Raw genomic sequence first — 27,478 nt, 5'->3', positions numbered from 1 at the left:
CTACGCTTCTTATCATCTTGTATAAGTCTATCAACTCACTCTTCATCCTCCTTCCCTCCAAAGAGAAAAACCCTAGCTTGCTCAAACTGTCCTCAGAAGATATAATATGCTCTCCAATCCAGGCAGCATTCTTTTCGTTATTCTATCAATCTGTTATGTTTCAGAAATAACAAGCTTCCCTTCCTCCACAATCAACGCTGCTCTCATCTGCATCTCTTCTATTTCATGTACCTCTGCCCTCATCCCATCCTCCTGCCATCACACCAAGGATAAGGTTCCTCTTGTCCTACACCGACCGCCCCACCAGCCTCTGCATTCTGCACATAATTCTCTGGAACTTCTGCCAACTCCAACTACCAAGTACATCTTTCCCTCCCCTCTCCCACTTCCCACTTTTTCACTTTCGCAGGGATTGCTCCTCAAGTGACTGCCTCGTTCATTTTTCCCTTCCCACTGTTCTCCCTCCTGGAACTTATTCTTGCAAGCAGAACAACCTGCCCCTACACCTCCTCCCTCACTACCATTCAGGGCCCCAAACAGTCCTTTCAGATGAGGTGACACTTCACCTGTGAATCTGTTGGGGTCATCTACTGTGTTCGGTGCCCACGGTCTGGCCACGGTGAGACCCGACGTAGATTGGGAGACCGCTTCACCAAACACCTTTGCAGTGGCCACCCATTTTAATTCTACTTCCCATTCCAACAATTCAGTCCATGGCCTCCTTTATAGCCAGGATGAGGTCACACTCTGGTTGGAGGAACAATACCTTATATTCTGTCTGGGTAGCCGTCAATGCATGAACATTGATTTCTCAAACTTCTGGTAATGCCCCCCACCCACCTTCTTCATTATTGTCCATTTCTGTTTCCCTCTCTCACCTTATCTCCTTACCTGCCCATCACCACCCTCTGGTGATCCTCCCCCTTCCCTTTCCTCCATGGTCTTCTCTCTCTCTCAATAGATTTCCCCTTCTTTATCTCTTTTACCAATCAACTTTCCAGCTCTTTACTTCATCCCTCCCCATTTCCTGGTTTCACCAATCACCTGCTACCTTGTGCTTCTTCTTCCCCTTCCCCACCTTCTTAGTCTGACTCATTCCCCCTTCATTTCCAGTCCTGCTGAAGGGTCTCGGCCTGAAACATCAACTGTACCCTATTCTGTTGATGCTGCCTGGCTTGTGAGTTCCTGCAGCATTTTGTGTGGGTTGCTCGGATTTCCAGCATCTACAGATTTTCTCTTGTTTGTGATGTTTCTATTTCATTGGCTCAGGCTCATCTAGTTACATGGGCATTTTGGTAACCTTTTACATCATTTTGTTAGTGTTTTCATGCATTCTCTAAAACTGTCCTTATTAACATAGAGCATTACACCACAGTACAGGCCCTTTAACCCATGATGTTGTGGGCCTACTCTGACCCTCCATTTTTCTATTATCCATGTAGGCTCTCTCTCTCTCTGTCTCTCTCTCACTCAGTCTCCCTCATTAACCTATTGACCAGATAACTTCATCTATTCCCATGGAAACCTTGGCTACATCCTATTGGTGTTCCCTTTATACCACCCATTGCCCTCCCACCCTAGATGACTGGAAATGTCATCTCTGTTTCTCTTTCCACAGATACTGCCCAGCTTGCTGAATCTTTTCAGTAGTTTCTGATTTCATTTTACGTTTTGAGGGAGATGAACACTTGTATAAGATTGAAAGAAATAGTGAGTTTAAACTAATATGGCAGGGGGTTAGGAATCAGTATGATAGAGCTGAGGACGAGCCAGCAGATTTACAAGTAGACGATGGGTGCAACATGAATGTAAGGAAGGACAAGCCAACGATTGGGTGCAAATGAAAACAGACTGAAGAGTAAAATTGCATCACAGAGGCAAAATTCAAAAGGGCGAAGAATGCAAGGCTGAAGGTGCTGTATTTAAATGCGTGTAGTGTTCAGAATAAGCTGGACGAATTTGTGGCACAATTAGAGATTGGTCGCTATGACATTGTAGAAATCACTGAGTCGTGGCTGAAAGAAGGCCATGGTTGGGAGCATAACATCAAACGATGTACTTTGTATTGAAAGGAAAGGCAAGAAGCCATAAGTGGTTGTGTGGCTCTGTTGGTAAGAGATGGCATTACATCTTTAAAAAATGGTGACATAGAATCAGAGAATATTGAATTTTTGTGGATGAAGTTAAGAAACTGCAAAGATGAAAAAACATGATGGGAATCATAAATAGGCCTCCAAATAGTAGCCAAGATGTGGGGTTGAGATGTGGGCAAAGGGAGCTGGAAAAATTATGTAATAAGGGTAATGACACAATTGTAATGGGGGTCTTCAATATGCAAAGGGGTTGAGAAAATCAGGTTGGTGTTGGATTGCAAGAGAGGGAATTTGATGAATGTCTATGAGATTGCTTTTTAGAACAGTTTGTGCTTGAGCCTACTTGGGGAAAGGCCATCTTAGATTGGGTATTGGGTAATAACCCAAACTTTATTAGGGAGCTTAATGTAAAGGAACCCTTAGGAGGCAGTGATCATAATATGATTGAATTCATACTGCAGTTTACGAGGGAGAAACAGAAGTCAAATGTATCAGTGTCACAATGGAATAAAGGGAATGAGAGAGGGGCTTGCCCAGGTGGATTGGAGGAAGATACTGGTGGGGATGATGGCAGAACAGAGATGGCTGAAGTTTCTGAGAATATTTCACAAGGCACAGAATAGATAAGTCCCACAGAAGAAGAAGTTCTCAATTGGCAGTGGTAAGCAACTATGGCTGACAAAGGAAGTTAACGAGTACATAAAAGCCAAGGAAAGGGCAAAAAAGAGTGGGAAGTTGGGTGATTGGGAAGACTTTAATATCCAACAAAAAGCAACTAAAAAAGCTATAAGAAGGAAAAGGATGAAATATGAGGGCAAACTAGCCAATAATATACAGCAGGATACTAAAAGGTTGCTGAAGAGTTAATGGATGCATTAGTCATAATCCTTCAATAATCACTTGATTCTGACATGGTCCTGGAGGACTGGAAGATTGCAAATGTCACTCCACTCTTTAAGAAGGGAGGAAAGCAAAAAGGAAATTACAGGCCAGTAAGCCCAACTTTAGTGTTTGGGAAAGTGTTGGAGTCTATTACTAAAGGTGAGGTTTTGGGTACTTGGAGACTAATGATAAAATAAGTCAGTCAGCATGGTTTCTGTGAAGGGAAATCTTTCCTGACAAATCTGTTAGAGTCGTTGAGGAAGTAACAAGCCGTGTGGACAAAGGAGAGGCAATCCGTTTACTTGGATTTTCAGAAGGCATTTGGTAAGGTGCCACACATGAGGCTGCTTAACAAGATAAAATGCCATGGCATTACAGGAAAGATATTAGCATGGATAGAGGAATGGCTGACAGGCAAGAGGCAGTGAGTGGAAATAAAAAGGACCTTTTCTAGTTGGCTGCCAATGACTACTGGTGTTCCTCTGGGGTCAGTATTGGGACCGCTACTTTTCACATTGTTTATCAATGATTTAGATAATGGAATTGATGGATTTGTGGCAAAGTTTGTGGATGATACAAAGGTAGGTGGAGGAGTAGGTAGTGCTGAGGAAGCAATGTGATTGCAGCAGGACTTAGAAAAATTAGAGAATGGGAAAAAAGTGGCAGATGGAATACAGTGTTGGAAAATGTATGATAATGCATTTTGGTAAAAGGAACAATAGTGCAGACTTATCTAAATAGGGAGGAGGTTCAAACATCAGAGGTGCAGAGAGACTTAGGAGTCCTTGTGCAAGACTCCCAGAAGGTTAATTTACAGGTTGAGTCTGTGGTAAAGAAGACAAATGCAATGTTGGCATTTATTTCTAAGGGAATAGAATATAAAAGCAAGGAGATGATGCTGAGCCTTAATAATACACTAGTCAGGCCGCACTTGGAGTATTGTCAACAGTTTAGGACCCCATATCTCAGAAAGGATGTATGGTCATTGGATAGAGTCCATTGGAGATTTATGAAGATGATTTCAGGAATAAAGGGGTTAACATATGAGGAGTATTTTGCAGTTTTGGGCCTGTACTCACTGTAACTTAGAAGAATGTGTGGGGATCTCTTTTAAAGCTAAAGACTAGATGGTGCGGATGTGAAGAGGTTTTCTATGGTGGGGTTATCCAGAGACACAGGGCACAGCCTCAAAATTGAGGGGCAACTTTTTAGAACAGAGGTAAAGAGGAATTTTCTTTAGCCAGAGAGTAGTAAATCTGTAGAATGTTCTGCCACAGACTGTGGTGGAGGTCCAGTCCATGAGTATATTTGAGGTGGAAGTTGATTGTTTCCTGATCAATCAGGGCATCAAAGGATATGGCGAAAAGGCAAGTGTATGGAGTTGAGTGGGATACAGGATCAGTCATGATGGAACGGTGAAGCAGACTCGATGGGCTGAAATGGCCTAATTTTGCTTCTGTGTCTTATGATCTGATTGATTTGTGTCAACTTCCCTTTGGATTTGGCCCAAGGCTTCAAACATTAATCTTGTGCCTCAAGTACCTTACTTTGTTTTTTCTAACTCAGACCAGTTCAATCCACTTCAGCGAACACTGGCCCCAGTCTAACTTAGGTCACAGGTTGCTATTTCTATGTAACCAAATAAACAGTGTAACCCCTGTGTAGTACCTGTCTTATTAAGTGTGACTAGTTGCTGCACTCTTTGCGAAAATCAAATTACATAGTACTGCACTAGATGCTAGCTGGCCATCAGAAAGTTCTGGTATCAGAAGGAGGCAATGAATAGAAACCACACGCTCCTGGAAATAAGGTTTTGTTAATAAGAAAAGGACAATATGTATAAAATATTTATATGAGTGTAAAGGGTGTTTCTTCTTTTTTCTTTGTTACTGTGTATGTAATCAAAAGGGCTTCTTCGTTTTGTTAAAAGCAGGAATGCTTCTTTGTTGCGAGAGAGTGCTGGAAGCTTGTTTGGGTTAAAATTTACTGATAACAAGAATTGTATTCCTTTGTAAACCAAATGGGGATTAATGTTGTTCTTTCTTCTGAGTCTGTAAGCGGTTGTTGACGGGCTTTTGGGCAGATCGGCGCGAGGGGGTTGAGAGAGAGGACGCAATGCTGTAAGCTGGGCGAGGAACGGACCCCAAGCAGGGGTCCGAGGCCAGGAGGTACTCCAAGGAGGGGGGATGAAGCTAGATGTGCTTGGTTGACCACTTCGGAGGGTCCTGAGCTGCGAGTCGAGGAGTTCGGAGGGGATGGAATGGTGGCCAGAAGACTTCAGTCATTGAGCTCCAACGGTTGCGCACAAAGTGGTTTGGACTTTGATAAGTTTGGCGCCTTTTCTTTATTTTTTTTCTTCATATGCGCTGTATCATTATTAATCACTTAGTTATAGTAACCTTTATAAATTGTACTCATTTAATTGCTTATGGTGTACTGTCTGCTTTTGGGCGAGGTGGGGACATCACACAGCATCCACACCAGCTGATAACCCAGTTTGGCGGGGCCGAAGGCTGCTCCCCCTAGACGAGAACGAGCTGAGCGAGCCTGAGGCGACCCAGGGGGTTATATTGTGGGGTGCTCATCCGGGGTTGATTTCTCTGGAGGCTGTGTGATCACCCTCTTTAAATTGTGTCTGCGGCAAAGAGCTGGTGTACCTTTGTGGGTGTGCGATTGCTGGTTATCACTACGTGTGTGTTGGGTGGGGTGGCTGCTGTTGGTAGCAATTGTCATTGTTCGAGTTCCGACTAGTGCTGACGAAATGGTGGTGGGACCATGGGTTGTCTGTATTGTTTGGAGAGTGACAGGTTGGGATGTTTCAGCAGTGGTGAGCTCCGCCCGGTTGTTGGAATAATGTCCAGCCCTAAAGGGGCGGAGGCATGGGCGGAGCGGACCCCTCAGTTGTTGGGTGAGTGGCAGTGCTTGGCTGAGGAAAAGCGACAGGGATGGGTTGAAAGTTTGAGTAGGCGGGCTGGTGACTTTGTTAGAACTGTCAGGCTCAATTACCTCAAAGTAACAGCTGCCAGTTCTGGGAAAGTGTGGGAAAATGCGTGTGGTTCGACTGGAAGTCAAATGCCGCAGCTAGGGGGCTTATCATATCCGTGGCAGGAGATTGGTGGAAAGTTTTTAGGGTATCCCTTTTGGCTAGGGGGGCAGATAAATTGCTTGTGGTGCCAAGGGGATCTGTCAAGGGGATCAGTTGTTCCGTTGATTCGAGAGGTGTCGGGAAACTTAGAGGAGGCCCAGTGGGGGAGCGGCTTGGGGTCTCTGGGGTAGCATGTTCCCAGCAATGTACTAAGGAACTCCCGAAAGGAGCAGACCCTATTCCTGAAGGCTTAGAGGGGCCAAGCGCACAGGTGTTGTTATGGATGGATGGAAGTCAAGTTAAAGCCATCCTCAGCACCGGGGCACCGGTTAAGTTGCTGTACAGTTTGTTTTATAACCATTATTGGAAGCATTTACCCTTGACGACATTGAGGGCACTGGAGATTTGGGGTACCAGTGCCATTGATTATCCAGACAACGGTTGTTGGTCAGTGAAAATGGAGTTCTTGGAGGCAAAAGTTGAGGTGACTGAGGTTCATGAATCGTTAATGCTGATGCGTCGGGACACTGTTGAGACGGGCAAAGTTTCTGTTCTAGAGAGTACCAATATCCTGCTGGTGTGCTTGGGGGCCTGCCCAGAGGAGGCGGGTGAGCGCTGTTTGGAGGCATTGTCAATGCACCCAGAGTTTCGAGCTGCTTGTGCGGATGTGTGTAGCAGAATTGGGCCGATACCAAATTCAAACAAGAGCCTGTGGTGGTACGGCCTGGGGGAAGTATCTGAGGGTGAGACCCTCTTAGTGGATGCTGCGAAATACCACGAGGGAGGGGAGTTGATCGCTGAAGACACCTCGGAGAGAGAGAGAGGTTGCGGCGACTGGCCCCTGAAGCCGAGGAAGATGTAGGCAGCGTGTGTGTGGATTATAGTGCGTTGAAGAGGCGCACTGTCAGTGACCAGAATATGGCCCTGAGGGCCGGAGAGGCGATGGCCTGTCTGAGTGGTGCGAAATGGTTTAAGGTGCTGGATCTGAGGAGTGGATGTTGCCAGATCCCGATGATTGGGGCCGACAAGGAGAAGACGGCCGTTATAAATTCCCTAGGAGTCTTCCGGTCCGAAAAGATGCCACAGGGCATATCTGGAGCCCTTGCAACCTTCCCACGGGGCATATGGAAGACCATGGGGGATGTGGGGGCGTTTGGAGTTTTGGCCTATGTGGATGATCTCCTGGTATTTGGATTTGCCTCAGGAGAATATGAAGTGAGGTCGTTGCAGGAGCGGCTGAGAACTACCGAGTTAAAGTGTTTTCTGGACACGTGCCAGGGCTGTCGAAGGTCGCAGCTCATGAGTGACTGTCTCTACGGAATCAAGTTTGAAATGAAGACGGAGAGACTGGAGAAAGTTGATCTGGAAGAAGTCATGAGGAAGAAAAAGCTGGAGAGAAGTGCAGTGAATACTGAACAGGAGGTTGAAGAGACTGCAGGAGCAGTGCAGGACACGTGTTTCCGTTTGGAGAAGATCAAACAGCAGCTACCAATCGCAGAAATGAGGAAGAATACAGATTTGATGGATGATGTGCTGGATGGGTGGTACATGCTGCCTTTTGCTGACTTTCCCTCGATTGAGGAAGAGACCTTTGGCCCTTCTCCCATTGAGTCAGGTGTAGCGGGGAGGGTTAGCTGTGTGCAGTGTGGGGCATGAGTGAGAGGTTGAGAGAGGAGTTGGTAGTGGGCCCAAGGTATCCCCAATTGTGTCTGAGCCTGAAGGGTTTAGGTGAGGGGGTACGGAGGTCTCAGAAGGGTTAGGGAACTCCCAGATAGTTGGCCTATGTAGTGCCTGAGGTTTACTGAGTGGGGAGGAGATGTCACTGTTTGTGCGTGGGTTACGGTGTGTTGGCAGGAAAGGTGGCGAGTTATTTAATAGTCATGAGGACATGACTTTTATTTGGTGGGGCGAGAGTATAAAGGGGGTTTCTTCTTTTTTCTGTGTTACTGTGTGTAATCAAAAGGGCTTCTTTGTTTTGTTAAAAGCAGGAATACTTCTTCGTTGCGAGAGAGTGCTGGAAGCTTGTTTGGGTTAAAATTTACTGATAACGAGAATTGTATTCCTTTGTAAACCAAATGGGGATTAATGTTGTTCTTTCTTCTGAGTCTGTAAGCTATTGTTGACGGGCTTTTGGGCAGATCGGCGCGAGGGGGTTGGGAGAGAGGACGCAATGCTGTAACCTGGGCGAATAACGGACCCCAAGCAGGGGTCCAAGGCCAGGAGGTACTCCGAGGAGGGGGGATGAAGCTAGATGTGCTTGGTTGACCACTCCGGAGGGTCCTGAGCTGCGAGTCGAGGAGTTCGGAGGGGATGGAATGGTGGCCAGAAGACTTCAGTCATTGAGCTCCAACGGTTGTGCACGAAGTGGTTTGGACTTTGATAAGTTTGGCGCCTTTTCTTTATTTTTTTTCTTCATATATACTGTATCATTATTAATCACTTAGTTATAGTAACCTTTATAAATTGTACTCATTTAATCGCTTATGGTGTACTGTCTGTTTTTGGGCGAGGCGGGGACATCACACAGCATCCACACCAGCTGATAACCCAGTTTGGCGGGGCCGAAGGCTGCTCCCCCTAGACGAGAACGAGCTGAGCGAGCCCGAGGCGACCCAGGGGGTTACATGAGCAAGAATAATTCAAAATTAAAACATTATGTTTAGGTTCCAATTTTTAAATGGCAACCCACAACTAATTCATTTTTAATTAGAATCAGTGAGATTCCTTACTCTAATCTCTCTAATTAGATGTAGTGTTATTCCCTATTTAAAAGTTTACAGACTAAACTTTTCTTTTTACTTTTCCTTAGTTAGTTAGAAAACCAATTATCATTCCTATTCTCAAGTATTCTAGTTAACTTCAGTTTCATTTCCAGGCAGAATATCTACAAATTTATATTAAAATTCAAAAATTGTATATATGCACTTTAACTTCTTTCACAACAATTTTCCAACATCACAACTTTTAAACAAAGTAAATCTCATTCAGTAACTTAACAAAGTCTTTGCAAAACTAATCAGTTCCTACAGAAAATCAAGTTCAGATTCTTTGAATAAAAATACATCCAACTGTATTAAATCCTCTGCATCATTCCACGTTTCGTTCCCGCGCTGGTTAGTCAACCTTTGTTTGGGTGGCTCGCCATTGTGTTTCTTAGATTATTGGATGAAATAGTTGAAAATCCATGGAAAGTCAGTTCACAAACTTGTACAAAAACTTGACCAAATGCCTTGGTCTGATTTTGCAGAACTAATTCCCAACTACACAGTAGGGATTTGGACACTCATCTCTGTGATATTGTCTGGTTAAAGCTGCTGCATGTTATAGCTGTAGCTTCAATAAATCTTTTATTGCTATTGTCTCCCCTCTAGGGGTTTCACCCTGAGGTTTCCAGTTAGTTGGGTAAAAATACTCACTACTAATTCCACTCTTAACAGTTTATGTCTTCAGCTTTGTTGCTGCGTTTCTCTCCTTGTCCATTGCTGTGTCCAGCCCGTTCTACCCTTGCATCATGGTTTTTTTCTCAAATACGCTTTTTAAAAAAAATCGATAAACTTTGTTTTCATCCCTCTGTAGGTGGAACTTTCTAACATTACATCTTTGGGTTTAATTGACCTGGGTTAACCTTTCCTCCTTTGCATATGGCTACAGGTTGCAATGTAATGGGTTTGAGGTGTTCAACCTTTGTGAAATGCAGAAGAGACTCGACAATAACTGAACCCAGAGCTTGGAAAAGGGACTGAATTACTGTCACGAAAGGATTTCTGAGCTCAGGATATGTTAGAGTTTTAAGTTTCTGTGTCTAGAAGACCTTCAGAGTTCAGGCACTTCTTTGTGAGATTTTTCATTTGTCGTGGCTTTTCTAGTCTCTTTTTCTTGTTGACATTTGGGATTGACGAAATTTCCAGGCTTCTGCCATCAGATGGGATACACTGATTATACATTCCTCGGGACTGATAGGTAAGTTACTTTCCACAGTGGATTCCTCTACATCAGGTGAGTAACACATTTCTTTGGGATTCCAGCTCTGGGTTTGCCACCGGAGTGGTTGTAATTGGCTGGTTTGGGCTTGGGTTGGAGCCCACAGTTCTTCTCTGTAAATTTCACAACCCTTCATCTACAATGTCAAGTCTTGGTTTGAGGTAATAAAACTCATCCTCATCCTCTTCTGAGTCAATTGAATTTTCTTCCACTTCAACTGACTGTTCATTCTTAGTACTGTGAGCTGTGTACTTGCGAATAGGGACAAGAGTTCATTGTCTTCAGAGGGAAGAAATCCACAAGGGAGCAATAGATCCCTATGTAATGTCTGTATGTGCCCAAACGGGTTCTCAGGATGTACTTTGTAGACAGGTAGATCACCAGCTTGGCTCACCACTACAGAGACTACTTCTTCCCATTTATCGGCAAGTTTGTTTTTACCTCGTAGACGTACATTCCTTAGTAGCACTGATCTCCTTCTTTCAACTTTAAAGCTGTCACATGTTTGTCATATCTGGTCTTGTTTCTGTCTGCCATTTTCTCTAAGTTCCCCATAGCTATTTTGAAGCTTTTGTCAAGATGAGATTTCAGATTTTGTACATACTGAGAGAGTGATGTACCATGTTTGTCTTGCAAGGGTAAGTCAACTGGGAATCTGGGTTGTCGTCCAAACATCAATTCATATGGACTAAAGCCAGTCATCTCATTCCTAGTACAATTATAAGCATGGACTAGGGGTTTCACAAATTCTCGCCAGTGACTTTTATCTTTTGTCTCCAGGTTTTCCAACATATTTACGAGGGTCCTGTTAAACCTCTCAACAGGGTTTCTGCTGGGATGATACAGTGTAATTCTGACTTTTTGAATTCCATCTATCTCACACAATTCATTAATCAAGTGGGATTCAAAATCAGGCCCTCTATCGCAGTGTAGGCGCTTAGGATAACCACAATGCAAGATGAAATGCTCCCATTGGCACTTCGCAACAGTCTTGGCTTTTTGGTTAGGTGTAGAAATATTCACTAATAGAGCAGCTTTCTCAGGCAAGATCTTACTTCTTACACATTGACCACATATTCTAATCTTGTGTTCTACACGAACAGCCATCTTGGGCCAATAGAATTGGCTTCTGACTAAATCCAGGTTATGGTCGATACCCATGTGACCAAAGTCATCATGAAGACTCTTAAGTAGCTCAGATCAAAACTTTCCAGGTGTTATGAACTGTAACGTTTTAGAAATGAACCAGCAGCAAGAGAATCCACATGGAGTCTGGTTTTGATGTGAAAACCATTATCTTTATTAGTATCTCCTTATAATATAGTAACTCAAACAAGATAATCAGAAGTTAGCAGTGTTATGTGTATATATGTGTAAATATAGCTCCCAGACTATCGGGCTTGGGGGTACAAGGCTTAGAGTCTGGAGATGGTAAAGTAGGAAAGTTCAGTCATCCATGGAATAAATGATAGGAGGGAGATATTTGTAATCCATGTTGTAATGGAGGGAGAAGGTAAGTATGAAGTATTCCACAGGTTCCACGCTGGAAACGAGATGACAGTCACTGTAGACCTTGTCCGTCGTATCATTCCAAATCCACATACGAATTATCACCAGCAGTGACCTGTCACAGGAATATCGTCTTCCAATGGTAGCACACAGCATATCCAGGCAAGGTCAACACAAGTGGTCCCACAAGATATCCCCAAAATCCACTCCTATGGATTATATGAAGTTATGCAGCGTGTGCCAATAATCAACCCCCCTCCCCCTTGTGGGAGAGTTCCAAGCCCCAGCTGTGACAAGCTGAAGCTCCCAGCTTCCCCACTCTCTCTTACTTTGTCTCTGTATTTTAATCTGCACAGACCGCGACAGCCTGTGACTGACGCCGTAGGCCCACCTCTCTCAGGCACTTAAAGCGACAGTCCACAGTAAATGAAACCTGTGGGTTTGTAACACAGGTAAAACAAGCTGAAAAGTTTTGTCTTCTTCTGTACAGAATCCTGTCTTTTAGCTCTAGACGATCCCGTTTTCTGAGAAGGTAGGGTAGTCTGGGGATTGTGTTTCTCACTGAAGGGGATGCTTTTTCTCCAGTTTCCATCTGCTTGATGACTTCCCTAATTCCAGCATCTGTTAACTGGGAGTCTGTAATCTCAGCATCAGACTGGTGATCCCCACGCTCATCTGCTTGTGCGTACCTGTCAGGAATAGCACTTGAGTGCATCATTAAGGATCGAGCATACGCAATGACAACATCTGCAGCAGGTTCTGTTTGTTGAATAAGACGACTCTCACATAGAGCTTGCTCAACAGCAGTCCCCATTTGTCCTGAAACAGGAACTGCTTCTAGTTTAAAATGAGGCTTTGGAGTGCCATGACTTGACTCCCACTCCCTCCGTCTCTTCTCAATCTGTCTTCTCTTTTCTGCTGCTAGTACTGAATTGGGTTCACAGCAGCAAGAGCTGGCTATGTGCCCATCTTCACCACATTTAAAACTGTTCCAAGGTGTTGGTGTTACACTTGGCTGTTTCTGGTTGTTAGAGCTGTGGACTCTTGTTTATCTGTTGCATCAGCTTTTCCTTTTGGTGGCGTATCACTTGCTGTCTTAAAGCTTTCTTTTCCCTTCTGCTGTTTTGTCGATTTGGAGCTCAGTGATTTGTTTAGTCAGTTGAGAAGTAACTGAAGTTAGCTGTGTTACATCATCATCTTTACAGACACCTGTGACCTGAGCCTGTATAACAGCATGCGTGTGCTTCTGGAAGCATGCTTGTCTTCCCCGGTGCGTAGAAATGTCAATAGTTTGGTAAACGATGGCGGGTTTTGTTTTTTCTGTTCTAGTTGCAGCTCTAAGATTGGGGAGCGGTCCCAACATCCTCTATAAAACTGCTTTAAGAGATGCTTGTTAGTCTCAGTTTCAGCAACTCCGCCTCGCTTTGTGGTCAGTGTCAACGCTACCTGTAGCTACTGTAGGTAGGCAGACACCTGTGTTCTAAACCATGCTCATGAATTTGGTGAATAAAATATCACTGTTTTCCATGGTGGCAAAAGCTGAATTTAGGAGTTGTATGTAATTAGTGGGTGAAGCTCCAGGGCTTATTGACTTGATGATGTCAGAAGCTGATGGAAGAATACTTCCACATGTTTTCTGTGTTCTCAGGGTCCTGACAGGATATTCCCTGGGACCTTGAGGGCGGTTAGTGTACAAATAGCAGGGGCTCTGACAGAAATATTTCAAATGTCATTAGAGATGGGGATAGTGATGGAGGATTGGCATATTGCTCATGTGGTTCCATTTGTTTAAAAAGGGTCCTAAGAGTAAACCTAGCAATTATAGGCCTGTCAGTTTGATGTCAGTGGTGGGTAAACTAATGGAAAGTATTCTTAGAGATGGCATGTATAATTATCTGGACAGACAGGGTCTGACAGACAGGTGCATGGAAGGTCATGTTTGACAAATCTTATTGAATTTTTTGAAGAGGTTACTAGGAAAGTTGACGAGGGTAAAGCAGTGGATGTTGTCTATTTGGACTTCAGTAAGGCCTTTGACAAGCTTCCGCATGGAGGGTTAGTTAGGAAGGTTCAATCGTTGGGTATTAATATTGAAGTGGTAAAATAGATTCAACAGTGGCTGAATGGGAGATGCCAGAGAGTAGTGGTGGATAACTGTTTGTCAGGTTGGAGGCCGGTGACTAGTGGTGTGCCTCAGGGATCTGTACTGGGTCCATTGTTGTTTGTCATTTACATTAATGATCTGGATGACGGGGTGGTAAATTGGATTAGTAAGTATGCAGATACTAAGATCGGTGGCATTGTGGATAATGAAGTAGATTTTCAAAGGTTGCAGAGAGATTTAGGCCAGTTAGAAGAGTGGGCTGAAAATTGGCAGATGGAGTTTAATGTTGATAAGTGTGAGGTGCTACATTTTGGTAGGAATAATCAAAATAGGACATACATGGTAAATGTTAGGGCATTGAAGAATGCAGTAGAACAGAGTGATCTAGGAATAATGGTGCACAGTTCCCTGAAGGTGGAATCTCACATGGACAGTGTGGTGAAGAAAGCTTTTGGTATGCTGGCCTTTATAAATCAGAGCATTGAGTATAGGAGTTGTGATGTAATGTTAAAATTGTACAAGGCATTGATGAGGCCAAATTTGGAGTATTGTGTACAGTTCTGGTCACCGAATTATAGGAAAGATGTCAACAAAATAGAGAGAGTACAGAGGAGATTTACTAGAATGTTACCTGGGTTTCAGCAACTAAGTTACAGAGAAAGGTTGAACAAGTTAGGTCTCTATTCTTTGGAGCGTAGAAGGTTGAGGGGGGACTTGATAGAAGTATTTAAATTTATGAGGGGGATAGATAGAGTTGACGTTGACAGGCTTTTTCCATTGAAAGTGGGGTGATTCAAACAAGAGGACATGAGTTGAGAGTTAGGGGGCAAAAGATTAGGGGTAACACGAGGGGGAACTTCTTTACTCAGAGAGTGGTAGCTGTGTGGAATGAGCTTCCAGTAGAAGTGGTAGAGGCAGATTCGATATTGTCATTTAAAGTAAAATTGGATAGGCATATGGACAGGAAAGGAATGGAGGGTTATGGGCTGAGTGCGGGTCAGTGGGACTAGGTGAGAGTAAGCGTTCGGCATGGACTAGAAGGGCCGAGATGGCCTGTTTCCATGCTGTAATTGTTATATGGTTAAATGAAGATCAGACACACTTGGGTCTTGCAAGAACAGTTCAACACTAGCACACCGTCTCATAATCCACCTCATTAGGTGGGTTAGGCGTTCTACCAGAAAAAGTTCAGAGCCTTATAAGTGGATTGTCATGAACCATCAAGTCATTGCTGTGCACAATGTGTTGCACTATGACTCTTTGAATATCTGGAGGGTGTAGATCACTGGGAGAGAAGGATGGCTTTGCTGCAAGTCCATTAGTTTGTATTTCAGGGATTGAGTTATTCTGCAGAGCAGCTAGAGCTGTTTCTGGCTGGTTAGTATCAGAGGAGTCTGCTCTGAATTTGAAGAGTTCTGGTGTTATTATGTATATCTTCATATTTGTGTGGGGTTCTGTGTAGATATATTCCAATGAGACAAGGAAAGGATGGTAGGGTACAAGAACCGTGGTGTACAAAGGCTGTTGAAAATCTAGTCAAGAAGAAAAGAGAAGCTTACAAAAGGTTCAGAAAACTAGGTAATGATAGAGATCTAGAAGATTATTAGGCCAGCAGGAAGGAGCTTAAGAATGAAATTAGCAGAGCCATAAGGGGCCATGAGAAGGCGATGGCTGAGAGGATTTAGGAAAACCCCAAGCCATTCTACAAGTATGCAAAGAGCAAGAGGATAAGATGTGAGAGGATGGGACTAAACAAGTGCGACAGTGGAGAAGTGTGTATAGAACCAGAGGAGATGGCAGAGGTACTTAATGAATATTTTGCTTCAGTATTCACTATGGAAAAGGATCTTGGTGATTGTAGGGATGACTTGCAGAAAAGCTTGAGCATGTAGATATTAAGGAAGAGGATGTTCAGGAGCTTTTGGAAAGCATCAATTTGGATAAGTCACTGGAACCAGACGGGATGTACCCCGGGCTATTGTGGAAAATGAGGGAGGAGATTGCTGAGCCTCTGGCAATGATCTTTGCATCATCAATGAGGACAGGAGAGGTTCCGGAGGATTGGAGGCAGATATTGTTCCCTTATTCAAGAAAGGGAGTAGGGATAGCCCAGGAAATTATAGACCAGTAAGTCTTACTTCAGTGGTTAGAAAGTTGATGGAGAAGATCCTGAGAAGCAGGATTTATGAGCATTTGGAGAGACATAATATGATTAGGAATAGTCAGCATGGCTTTGTCAAAGGCAGGTCAAGCCTTACGAGCCTGATGAAATTTTTTGAGGATGTGACTAAACACGTTGATGAAGGTAGAGCTGTAGATGTGGTGTATATGGATTTCAGCAAGGCACTTGATAAGATTCCCTGTGCAAAGCTTAGTGAGAAAGTAAGGAGGCATGGGAGCCAAGGAGACATTACTTTGTGGATCTAGAATTGGCTTGCTCACAGAAGGCAAAGAGTGGTTGTAGACAGATTATATTCTGCATGGAGGCCGGTGACCAGTGGTGTGCCTCAGGGACCTGTTCTGGGACCCCTACTCTTCATGATTTTTATAAATGACCTGGATGAGGAAGTGGAGGGATGGGTTAGTAAATTTGCTGATGACACAAAGGTTGGAGGTGTTGTGGGTAGTGTGGAGGGCTGTCAGAGGTTACAGCAAGACATTGATAGGATGCAAAACTGGGCTAAGAAGTGGCAGATGGAGTTCAACCCAAATAAGTGTGAAGTGGTTCATTTTGGTCAGTCAAATATGATGGCAGAATACAGTATTAATGGTAAGACTCTTGGCAGTGTAGTGGATCAGAGGAATCGTGGGGTCTGAGTCCATAAGACACTCAAAGCTGCTACGCAGATTGACTCTGTGGTTAAGAAGGCACACGGTGTATTGGCCTTCATCAATTGTGGGATTGAGTTTAAGAGCTGAGAGGTAATGTTGCAGCTATATAGGACACTGGTCAGACCCCAGTTAGAATACTGTGCTCAATTCTGGTTGCCTCACTACAGGAAGGACATGGAAACCATAGAAAGGGTGCAGAGGAGATTTACAAGGATGTTGTTTGGATTGGGGAGCATGCCTTAAGAGAATAATTTGAGTGAACTCAGCCTTTTTTCCTTGGAGCGACGGAGGATGAGAGGTGACCTGACAGAGTTGTATAAGATGATGAGAGGCATTGATCATCTGGATAGTCGGAGGTTTTTTCCCAGGGCTGAAATGACTAGTACAAGAGGGCACAGTTTTATGGTGCTTGGAAGTAGGTGCAGATGAGATGTCAGGGGTAAGTTTTTTTACGCAGAGGGTGGTGAGTGCATGGAATGGGCTGCCAGTGAGGGTGGTGGAGGCGGATACGATAGGGTCTTTTAAGAGACTCCTGGACAGGTACATGGAGCTTAGAAAAATAGAGGGCTATGGGTAAGCCTAGGTATTTCTAAGGTAAGGACATGTTCAGCACAGCTTGTGGGCCAGAGGACCTGTATTGTACTGTAGGTTTTCTAGGTTTCTATGTTTCAGCAGTATCAACAGTGACTGTTTCCCTATTCTCAATAGTAAGGATTTCAGTGATTTGGGTTAACATCTCTCTCAAGATTTCATTATAATCTTTCCCACTGCACTTCGCTAAGGCTTTCAACGCACCAAGGTAAACTTGAGTGGTGTCTTTTCCAACTTTCTGAGTGTAAAAACTGGCTGACGTATCTATGTGGTAGGAAACATTTTGGTCACTGCTTGCCTGTTGAGCGTATGGTATCAAAGGCTAGAGATCTTGCACTGCAGAGTCAAAATGGTACTCTACTATGAGGGACTTGGAAAATTCTGCACGAGGATCAGTTATTCAAATAATGCTGGCAATTGAACCATGTTCCTTTAGTATTTCCTCATCTTGTTCTGATCCTGTTATGCCATTGACTATAACAGCATTTGGGGTTTTGACACCCTTTTCCTCTATGACTTCCATTTTCTTTCACTGGAAGTCTTAATTGAACAAGTGCGTTTCAACAATAAGATTCTTTTAGTGCTTTGTATACTAATTGGTATTCTAATACACTGCCTCCTGGCTGGCTTGCCATGTTTTATGTAACAACTGTGTAGCACCCATCTTATCATGTGTGACTAGTCACTGCACTCTTTGGGAAAATCTAATCTCATTCAGTAACTTAACAAAGTCTTTGCAAAACTAATGAGTTCTTGCAGAAAATCAAATATGGATTCTTTGAATGAAAATACATCCAACTGTATTAAATCCTCTGCATCATTCCACATTTTGTTCCCGCGCTGGTTAGTCAACCTTTGTTTGGGTGGCTCGCCATTGTGTTTCTTAGATTATTGGATGAAATAGTTGAAAATCCATGGAAAGTCAGTTCACAAACTTGTACAAAAACTTGACCAAATGCCTTGGTATGATTTTGTAGAACTAATTCCCAACTACACAGTAGGGATTTTGGACACTCATCTCTGTGATATTGTCTGGTTAAAGCTGCTGCATGTCATAGCCATATCTTCAATAAATCTTTTATCACTATTGTCTCTCCTCCAGGGGTTTCACCCTGAGGTTTCCAGTTGATAGAGTAAAGAAGCAGTATTCACGACTAATTCCAGTCTTAATAGTTCATGTCTTCAGCTTCTAATCATTGCTTCATTTCTCTCCTTTCCGTGGCTGTGATCAGTCCGCCCTGCCCTCACATAGCAGTTTGTTTTTAAAATTCTCTTTTTTAAAAATTGAGAACCCTTGTTTTCATCCCTCCACAGGTGGAACTTTCTAACATTAGATCTTTGGGTTTAATTAACCTGGGTTACAACAGCTTCTTATCTGGAAATGGTCTCAGGTTTAGCAAATCATTGTACATAGAACATGGAAGAGTACAGCACACGAACAGGCCATTTGGCATACAATTTTATGTCGAACCCGCAAAAATGCAAATCTAAAACACCTAATCCCTCCTACCTACACCATGACCATATCCCTCCATCTTCCTCACATCCATGTGCCTATCCAAATGTCTCTTAAAAGCCTCAAATGTACTGGCTTCTACAACCATACCAGGCAGTGTGTTCCAGGCATCCACCACTCTGAGTAAAAAACTTACCCCCTCACACCTCCCTTGAATCTACCCCTCTCACCTTCAATGCATGCCCTCTGGTATTAGACTTTTTAACCCTGAGAAACAAATACTCCCGTCTACTCTATCTATGCCTCTCATAATCTTGTAAACTTCTATCAGGTCTCCCCTCAGCCTCATCACCCCAAAGAAAACACGTTTATCCAGCCTGTAAACTAGGCAGCATCCTGTACCCTCTCCAAATTGTGTCCACTTTCGATTGCTCTGATTGAGTCATCCCTGAGCAAGAACCACTTCATGAAATGGTGGCTGCAAGAGCAGTCTCATAAAATGGCAGCCTCCATTCTTTTGGCCATGTGGTGAGAACAAAAGCATTTGCTTTGGTTGCTTTCACTGCTCTTGGTTCATTCTTGTTCGCTGATTTGCAGATTTTAGTTCTTTGTGGCTAACAATGTTGTTACTTGAAATTTGGTGAATTAAAGCACAAGGAAGCTTGAGGGTACCATGGAGACAAAGGAGACTGCAAACGCTGGAATCCAGGGTGAAAAGAGAAAGCTGCTGGAGGAACTCAGTGGGTGAGGCAGCACCAATGGTCATTAAAGTCTAGGGTTGAGATTTATATTCTGGACGGATGAAGGGTCATGCCCCTCAGACGCTGCCTGACCTGGTGAGTTAATTTGTTGTTTTGGGTGAATGCACAAAATTCTTCTCAGAATGGCCTGCTTCTTACATTTTCATCTAAAACATCACCAGATCTCCAAGCTGTGTGGCATTCTTTGCACCTCATGTTTACTTGGTATTGGGAGGTCACCGTTTAACTCCACCCATTCTGGTTGATTTCCTCACTTTTCTAGATTGTGCATAAGAAGAAATATGGTCCCATCTGGAAATCTTGTTTCGGAGAGCTCTCCATCATCAACGTGGCCGATTCTGACATGATTGAGGAAATTCTGCGACAAGAAGGCAAATATCCCATCAGAGCCTACATGCCTCACTGGCGAGAGTATAGGGAGCTGAGGGGGCACACCTATGGACCACTCTGTGAGTAAGTATCAGAGGGACTCTGCATCTAATCTGGAAGGGACTTTCTGATTATTTAATACTGTTTCTTTATTATTACTTTTTTTTTGTATCTGCAGAGTTTGTTTTCTTTTGCACATTGGTAGTTCATCAATCTTGGTCTGTAGTTTTTCACTGATTCTATTGTAATTACTGTGAATGCCCACCAAGATAATGAATCTCAGGGCAGCATATGGTGATAATAAATTGTCTTTGAACTTTTTCATCCTTATGAGCAACTGTGTTTCGCCTCAGGATTGATAAGCAGCTGTTTAAAATAGCCTTGAGGCTGGAATCTGGAGTTGCAGACATGTTCCTGGAGGAGCTCAGTGGATCAGATACGTCGATGGGGGACATTGGACAGTCCTGAAGGCTAATTTGTTGGTTGATAAGTAAGGGAGATAAATGCAATGTTTGCATTCATGGAGAACTAGAATATAAAAGCAAGGATGTTATGAGGAAGTTTAGTTTTTGTTGTCGCATGTGCATTGAAACATACACTGAAATATGGAACTTGTGTCAGCGACCAACACTTTCCAAGGATATGCTGGGGACAAACTGCAAGGCATTGGTCAGACCACATCCGAGTATTGTGAGCAGGTTTGGGCCTCGTGTGTGCTGGCATTGGGGAGGGTCCAGAGGAGGCTCACATAGATGATCCCAGAAATTCAACAGATGAGGCACATTTGGTGGCTCTAGGCCTGTACTCAATGGAGTTCAGAAGAATGAAATGGGGAATCTCATTAAAACCTAGCAAATATTGAAAGGTTTAGATGGAATGGAGGTAGAAAGGGTGATTCCAGTGGTGGGAGAGTTTAGGACCAAGTTTACAAGAAGTACTGTCTCAGAATACAAGAATGTTCCTTTAGAATAGAGATGTGGAGGAATTTCTTCAGCCAGAGGGAGGCAAATCTATGGAATTCATTGCCACAGATGACTGAGGAGGCCAATTCAGTGGGTATATTTTAAGTGGAGGTTGATAGGTTTGTGATTGCTAAGGGTACTAAAGGTTACAGAGAGAGTGTAGAGAGGAAAAATAAATCATTCGTGATGGAATGGCAGAGCAGTCTTGATGGGCTGACTGGACTAATTCTGCTCCTGTGTCCTATGTCAATATCAGGGATTCCTATGCCATGGACCAATGTCATTAAACAAGAGGTCTGTGGACCTCAGGTTGGGAACCCCCGGTGTATATCAATGGCTGGCATCAGCGTTCACCAATCATTGGTTCCTACCGCTGTAAGGAATTTACAGGAATTCTCCCCATGGCTGCATGGGTTTCCTTCTGGTTCTCTGGTTTCCTCTCACATTCCAAAGGTGTACAGTTCGGGTTAGTAAGTTGCAGGAATGCTAGTTTGGTGCCAGAAGCTTGGCAACACTTGTCTAATTGAGGAAAGGAATTTTAATCTCGATGCAGTGGTAAATGCATTGTTTGATGTAGTAACAGAAACAACAAAACTGTTTATAAAATGCATTATGCATGCTTTAAAACAACTCTAAAGAATACACACTGTTATGAGTGTTGAACAGACCTGATGGACAATGGGGTACAGAGTTAACCATCCCCCCCCTGAGAACCACGAACTATTACTGTTGCTATGCTGGCCATGAGAAAGAGAGACGAAAAACAGGCAAGAACATCTGCGACAGATAAGAGAGAGGGGGAAATTGCTGATTAACTGTATTGTGACTCCTTTTGAATTATTTACTGTTTTGCTGCAAGGACAATAGTTTGCTCAATAACATTCCTCAGTGGACTGCAGGAGTGGCCTGATTTGATGGACACAGTCATTCAGGAGTGATGGATAGCTGAGTCCCCATTAGTAGGGATAAAAAGACAGGTGTGGAGAGACACCCTCCAGACACGCCAGTGGACACTGATTGAGTGTTGGAACCCACAAGAAAGGTGGAGGCTTCGAAGACCGAACCAGGAGATCGGTCAGTAAAGCTCACAGTGTTACAGCAGGGCCGGTGGGGACTTGTGTGTGTGTTCACTCATGCCAGAGTGACGAGTTCACCACAGAAAAACAGTCTAGCAGAAGGACGGAGAGGTCATAACTGAATGACCACAACGATACAACGGATTAAGAAAGCAAAGGAAGGTTTGGTTGCTGTAGCTGTTAAATCTCGTTTGTTCACTCTCTCTCTCCCTCTCTCCAACAATTACAATACAACAACTATAACTACATCAGCACTCATGAACTGAACTGAACTTTATACTTTTCTATGAGAATTCATTTACCCCTGGACATCGATAGAGCTTGTTTATTATTGATTATTATTATTCCTACACTTTTAGGTTTATTACTGCTACCTTGTATTATATGTATATTTGCATTATTGATATGGTTTTGCTTATTTTTATTAATAAACACCTTTAAATATAGTACCACCAGACTCCAACGGATCCTTCTTTCTCTGCTGGTCTGACACCCAGATACGGGGTACATAACAACACTTATGTAAGGGAGTTAGCTAAATACAATAAGAAAAATAATTTGCAAAGTGAGAGGAAATAGGATTGAAGGACTTGTTCTTCTGGGTGCCAGCACAGACTCAATGGGCTGAATGGCATCCTTCTCTACCTGAACAGCTCTTTGAATCATCACTCACTCCCACTAGTGGTGGCTGAGATTCAGGGATTCCTAACTTAGGGTCCACAGACCCCTTGCTTAATAGTATTGGTCCACAGCATAAAAAAAGTTAGGAACCCCTGGTGTGGCTGTTTCAGACAGGACAAAAAAACAAGGCGAAGAATGTGATGGGACTGTGATGAAGGTAGGTGGGAAGATGTTCAAAGATCAAAGTAAATTTGCTATCGAAGTTTGTATATATCTCCATGTACAACCCTGAGATTAATTTTCTTGCAGGCATTCACAGTAGGACAAAGAAATGCAATAAAATCAATGAAAAACTACACACAAAGAAACAACATACACAAGAAGACAAACTGTGCAAATACAAAAAAACCAAAATACTAAATATATAATAAAATACTAAATATAATAAATATATAATACTGAGAACATAAGCAGTAGAGTCCTTAAGTGAGCCCATAGGCTGTGGAATCAGGTCAGTGTTCTGGTGAGTGAAGTTATCCAAGCTGATTCAGGAGGCTGATGGTTGAAGGGTAAGAACTGTTCCTGAACCTGGTGGTCTGGGACCTAAAGCTCCTGCACCTCCTTCCCGGTATCAGAAGTGAGAAGTGAGCATGACTTGGATGATGAATATTGCTTTTTTGGGGCAGCACTTGTAGGTGTACTCAATCAGACAATGGCCTGGACCGTGCCAATCTCCCAAAACAGCTTCCCATTGCAACATAAGTTTCTCATCACCAGTACCAATGCATGTGTCTTCTCCAGGATTAAACATTTAAACATTTTTAATTATTAGCTTTCTTCATCACATATACATTAAAACATAGAGTGAAATGTGAGTCAATGAGTGAAACAGTCCAATGATGTGTATGGAACGATCTCTCTGGATGGTATGTAAAACAAAAGTTTGTCACTTTATCTCTACATATAACAATACCTATCAGTAGCAATTAATAGCAATACCTATCAATACCAATTACCTATCAATAGCAATGATTAAAGATTATTTATCACTTGTACATTGAAATGTACAGTGAAATGTATTGTTTGCATCAACAATGAACACAACCCAGCACGAGCAGCCACACTTCTGGTGCCAACATAACATGCCCATAACTCATAATGTGGGAGGACATTGGAGCACCCGAAGGAACATGGAGAGTGTACAAACTCCTTGCAGGAAGCGGTGGGAATTGGAGCCTGATCATTGTAAAGCGTGGTGCTAACCGCAGAATAATCCTTCTCCTCAGGTATGGTCAAGAGTGGAACCACATGCGCAGCATGTTGAACCCCAAGTTGCTGAAGCCCAAGGAGGTGTCCAATTACTCTCCAGCCATTAACAAGGTGGTGACTGACTTTATAACGAAGATGTGTTGGCTGAGGCAGACCCAAGGAGGGGGACTGATGGTGTATGACATCTCCAATCAGCTCTACAATTTTGCATTTGAAGGTATTGGGGTTCATAGAGTCTTTAATTGCAGGGAGGACTTGTGGATGAGGGTGGTTAGCGTATCGTTTCACAGCCATCGGGGGCCAGTTCCCAGCACTGTGTGTAAGATGTTTCTGTGGTTGCTCTGGTTTCCTTCAAAGGATAGGATTTGTAAGCTGTGGGCAAGACAAGCAACATCGACACCAGAACCAAACCAGGCAACAACAGCAAAACAGGCACATTTCCCCCCCCCCCACACACAGACAAGCCCCTAACTCCCAGGATAGGTGCCTCCTGACCTCCAGTTCTTGTGTTGGAGTCTGGAGATGCGGGCCTTCTGAGCCTGCAAGCAATACAGGCTTGCTTAGGAGAATGTTAGTGAGAAGCAAAGGTGGTGTTTAACAGTCGATCCGAGAGTAATGTGGCCATTTATGGTTCTTTCAATTGCCTGTGGGGAGTTTGTGTGTTCTCCCCGTGACTGTGTGGGCTTCCTCCGACTACTCTGGTTTCCTCTCATGTTCCGTAGACGAATAGTTTATTAGGTTAATTAGTCACATGAGTGTAATTAGATGCCGCGGCCTCATTCACCAACCGGGCCTGTTACTGAGCTGTATCTCTAAATAAATAAATAAATAAATAAATAAATGTATTAAGGGTCATTTTCTTGCAGGCATTTATAAGAGCATAAAGAAATGCAATTGAATTTATGGAAAATGTACAAAAAAACAAAAGACTGTCAAACAACCAATTGTGCAAATAAAAAGTAAATAAATTATAATGACTTTTCTATTTTGTAACTCCAAAAATTAGTTTTTTTTCATGTACTTATTTTTTCTTTAGTGAGGCGCTGACACATGAAGTGGTGGAATAAAAACGTATGCCATTCACGTACTTTTTACATTGAACACATGATGAATTATGTAAACAAAGAATGCTTAATCTACATTGAGTATATGTATTTATATTTATTAGTGTAATATATATTTCAACTACCATAAAGTCATCCACTGCATACCAAATTTTAAATGGTCCCATTCAGGCCTAAAGATTTAATCGCTGTGGAGATTTACTTTCAAGGAATAATATCTTTCCTGACTTGGCGGTGGGGGTGTTCTTTCTGCTCAACAGGAGACTTGTGGCTGTGAAACAATTTCAGGATCTGGGACCTCCTCCATGGTGTTTGTAGGTGTTGACTCTGGGACAGCAGGAAGTGGTTCTGATGGCTATGAACGCATTTCTTCTCTAACAATTGACTCTGCTCTCCTCAACCGATCAATGTGTTGTCTCCAGATGTCATCAGATGCAATTTCCACTCTGTAGTAGGCTGTTGCAGTTCTGTCCTTAATCTTTCCAAGTTCTCACTTTTGATCACCTCTGTAGTCCCTTGCCAGGACTGCTTGTCCAGGAGTGAAACATCGAACCTCCTTGTTTGCTTGTGCTGCGTACTCCTTGAAAGTGAGTCTAGGTTGTGGAATCACTTCAGTGCTGCGGTGAGTGAATTCATCCACACTGCTTCAGGAGCCTGATGGTTGTGTAATAACTCTTCCTGAACCTGTCGTGTGGGACCTAAGGCTCCTGTACTTTCTTCCCAATGGCAACAGCAAGAATAGACTGCAACCTAGATCAGGGGTTCCCAACACATATAGGCTAGACCCTGAAAAGAGTTTTCCTCATGGACACTACTAGGCCAATAAGGAACTTGGCACAACTACGCTATCCAGCGCCAATACCTTATACGTGAAAATCTTTCCTCATCGAACCTGGGAAAAACACTCAAACATGGTTCTCTTTAGAACATGGTAGCTGTTCTTTCTACTCAACCAGTACAAAGTGATGTCACCATTTTCTCTTAGAGGCACAGGAAGCATCACCAAGTGCACTGTAACAGTAAATAATGATACTCAGTGGTCACCTGGTTACATGCATAATGTCCATCACCCATAATATCACAGTAATACTTGTGATGAGATCTGAAGGACTATTCTAAAGTAGACTGTTCCTTTAAACGAGAGAGAGAGGGAGCGATCAGCTTGTGTACTAATTCAGCAGCAGGGAAACTGAAAGGTGGAGTTATATGATGGACAGCTGGTGTTCTGCACTTGGAGATATATACAAGATCAGTTGACTTTTTAATCAGACACACACTAGAGACACACAAGACACACAGGAGACACAACGCCAGAGGCAAGGTGGAAACTGGTGAGCTTTGTGTGCCCACGACAAGGGTGGGGTTTTTGCTCACAGTGTGGATAAAGGAGTGACTGGTGGAACGTTATCGGTGTGTTCAACCCTGGCCTGGGTTGATAGTGTTGCCGTGGAAGACCGGCATTCCACTTCCTGTGGTCACAAGTTGGTGACTTTTAAATAAGTTTCAGGAACAGGAGGATGATGTGGAGGATCGGCATCGGAAGGTAAACCAACACCTTAGGTCTCTCACTCCAACTCTACTCAAACCAAATTCCAGAACTGAACTGATTACTTCCCATCCCACCATAAGACTGTATCACCTCATCACCTGAGCTGGGGAGCTTTGGAACCTTATTTACTCACTTATATATATGCATATTGTTATGAACGTACCACAGCTCTGAGGGGCCGAAGGGGCGGGAGCAGCCCCCTCCTTCCGGAGAATCGCAAGAGCACTATTAATTCGGGTCTCGGACCCAGGCAAATGAGAGACAATGTAAAGGTTTTGGCCAGGGCTCTTAGAGACACCTGTGCTGAGGGCATGACCCTGCTACGTGACAGCTACCACGGATATGGACACCCTTGGGCAACGTGGGGGTGGGGATTACATCACCCTACTTTGATGGACATCTACAACTCTGCAAGTCAAGATGAAAGGGGACTGCAGAAGGCGGTAACCCAGAGAGAGAGACGCACCAGAAGGACTCGATTGCTCAACGCTCCCGTGATAGCTGGAAGCCATTCAAAAGCCACGTGCGCTCCGTAACTTCTCTGCCTGGGGAGCGGGTGGCTGATAATACCGAGAAGGACTTCGAACTAATAACAGGGAAACAACGCTCCCCTGATTCAACGGAGTTGCTTCGTCAAAGACCCGGGCAAGTTTTGTCGTTTCTCCTCACTCTCTCTGAAACACGTGAAACCCAGCGATTCCCCAAAAAGACTGAAGCCTGCAGACTTCTGAGTGACTTTTATATTTCCAACGGACAATATATTATCCCCTAGACAACAGTCGCGATTATTTCTTAATGATGATTATTGCTATACCCGCGCTTTAGATTGAGTTTGGCCGATGTATATGTTCTGAATGTTTGGTTTAACCTTAATTTTGTGCCCCTTTATGAATAAAACATTTGAAAATAGTGCCATCAGACTCCAACGGACCTCTCTATCTTTGCTGGTGAGTTATCCAGTTACGGGATATGTAACAACTTGGGGTTTCTCGTCCGGGATTTGAAACCAAATCGGGAGGCCAGTGAATCGGGCTTGTAGTCAAAAACTTGGATCTGGTTACGCGGGTAGCCAGACGGGAAACCAGCAAAGATGGACATGGGTGAATTTATGAAAAACCCAACTGGGGGGGGGGGGGGGCGCTAGAGGCGGCCACCAAATCAGAATTGTTAAATTTGGCGAAGGGGTTGAACCTCGCAGAAGTGAAGTCGTCCATGAAAAAGCGGGAGGTGCGAAGGGCCATAACCCAGTATTACATTGGGAAGAAGGTGTTTGA

The 27,478-nt window shown here is 43.5% G+C and overlaps 1 protein-coding gene across 3 annotated transcripts in view; it reads left to right on the top strand.

The window, feature by feature from the left end:
- The window catches only part of LOC132392987 (sterol 26-hydroxylase, mitochondrial), a 176,499-nt gene that overhangs the window by 97,856 nt on the left and 51,165 nt on the right, over window positions 1-27,478 (top strand). For all 3 annotated transcript variants that reach the window (XM_059967652.1, XM_059967651.1, XM_059967653.1), the window contains exons 2-3: window positions 19,557-19,747; window positions 23,609-23,808. In XM_059967652.1, the coding sequence (XP_059823635.1) occupies window positions 19,557-19,747; window positions 23,609-23,808 (391 nt within the window). The remainder of the gene's footprint in view (window positions 1-19,556; window positions 19,748-23,608; window positions 23,809-27,478) is intronic.

The sequence above is a fragment of the Hypanus sabinus genome, chromosome 4 (genome assembly GCF_030144855.1).
Source record: "Hypanus sabinus isolate sHypSab1 chromosome 4, sHypSab1.hap1, whole genome shotgun sequence".
Taxonomy (NCBI): Eukaryota; Metazoa; Chordata; class Chondrichthyes; order Myliobatiformes; family Dasyatidae; genus Hypanus; species Hypanus sabinus.
This window is presented reverse-complemented; position numbering and strand designations above follow the sequence as displayed.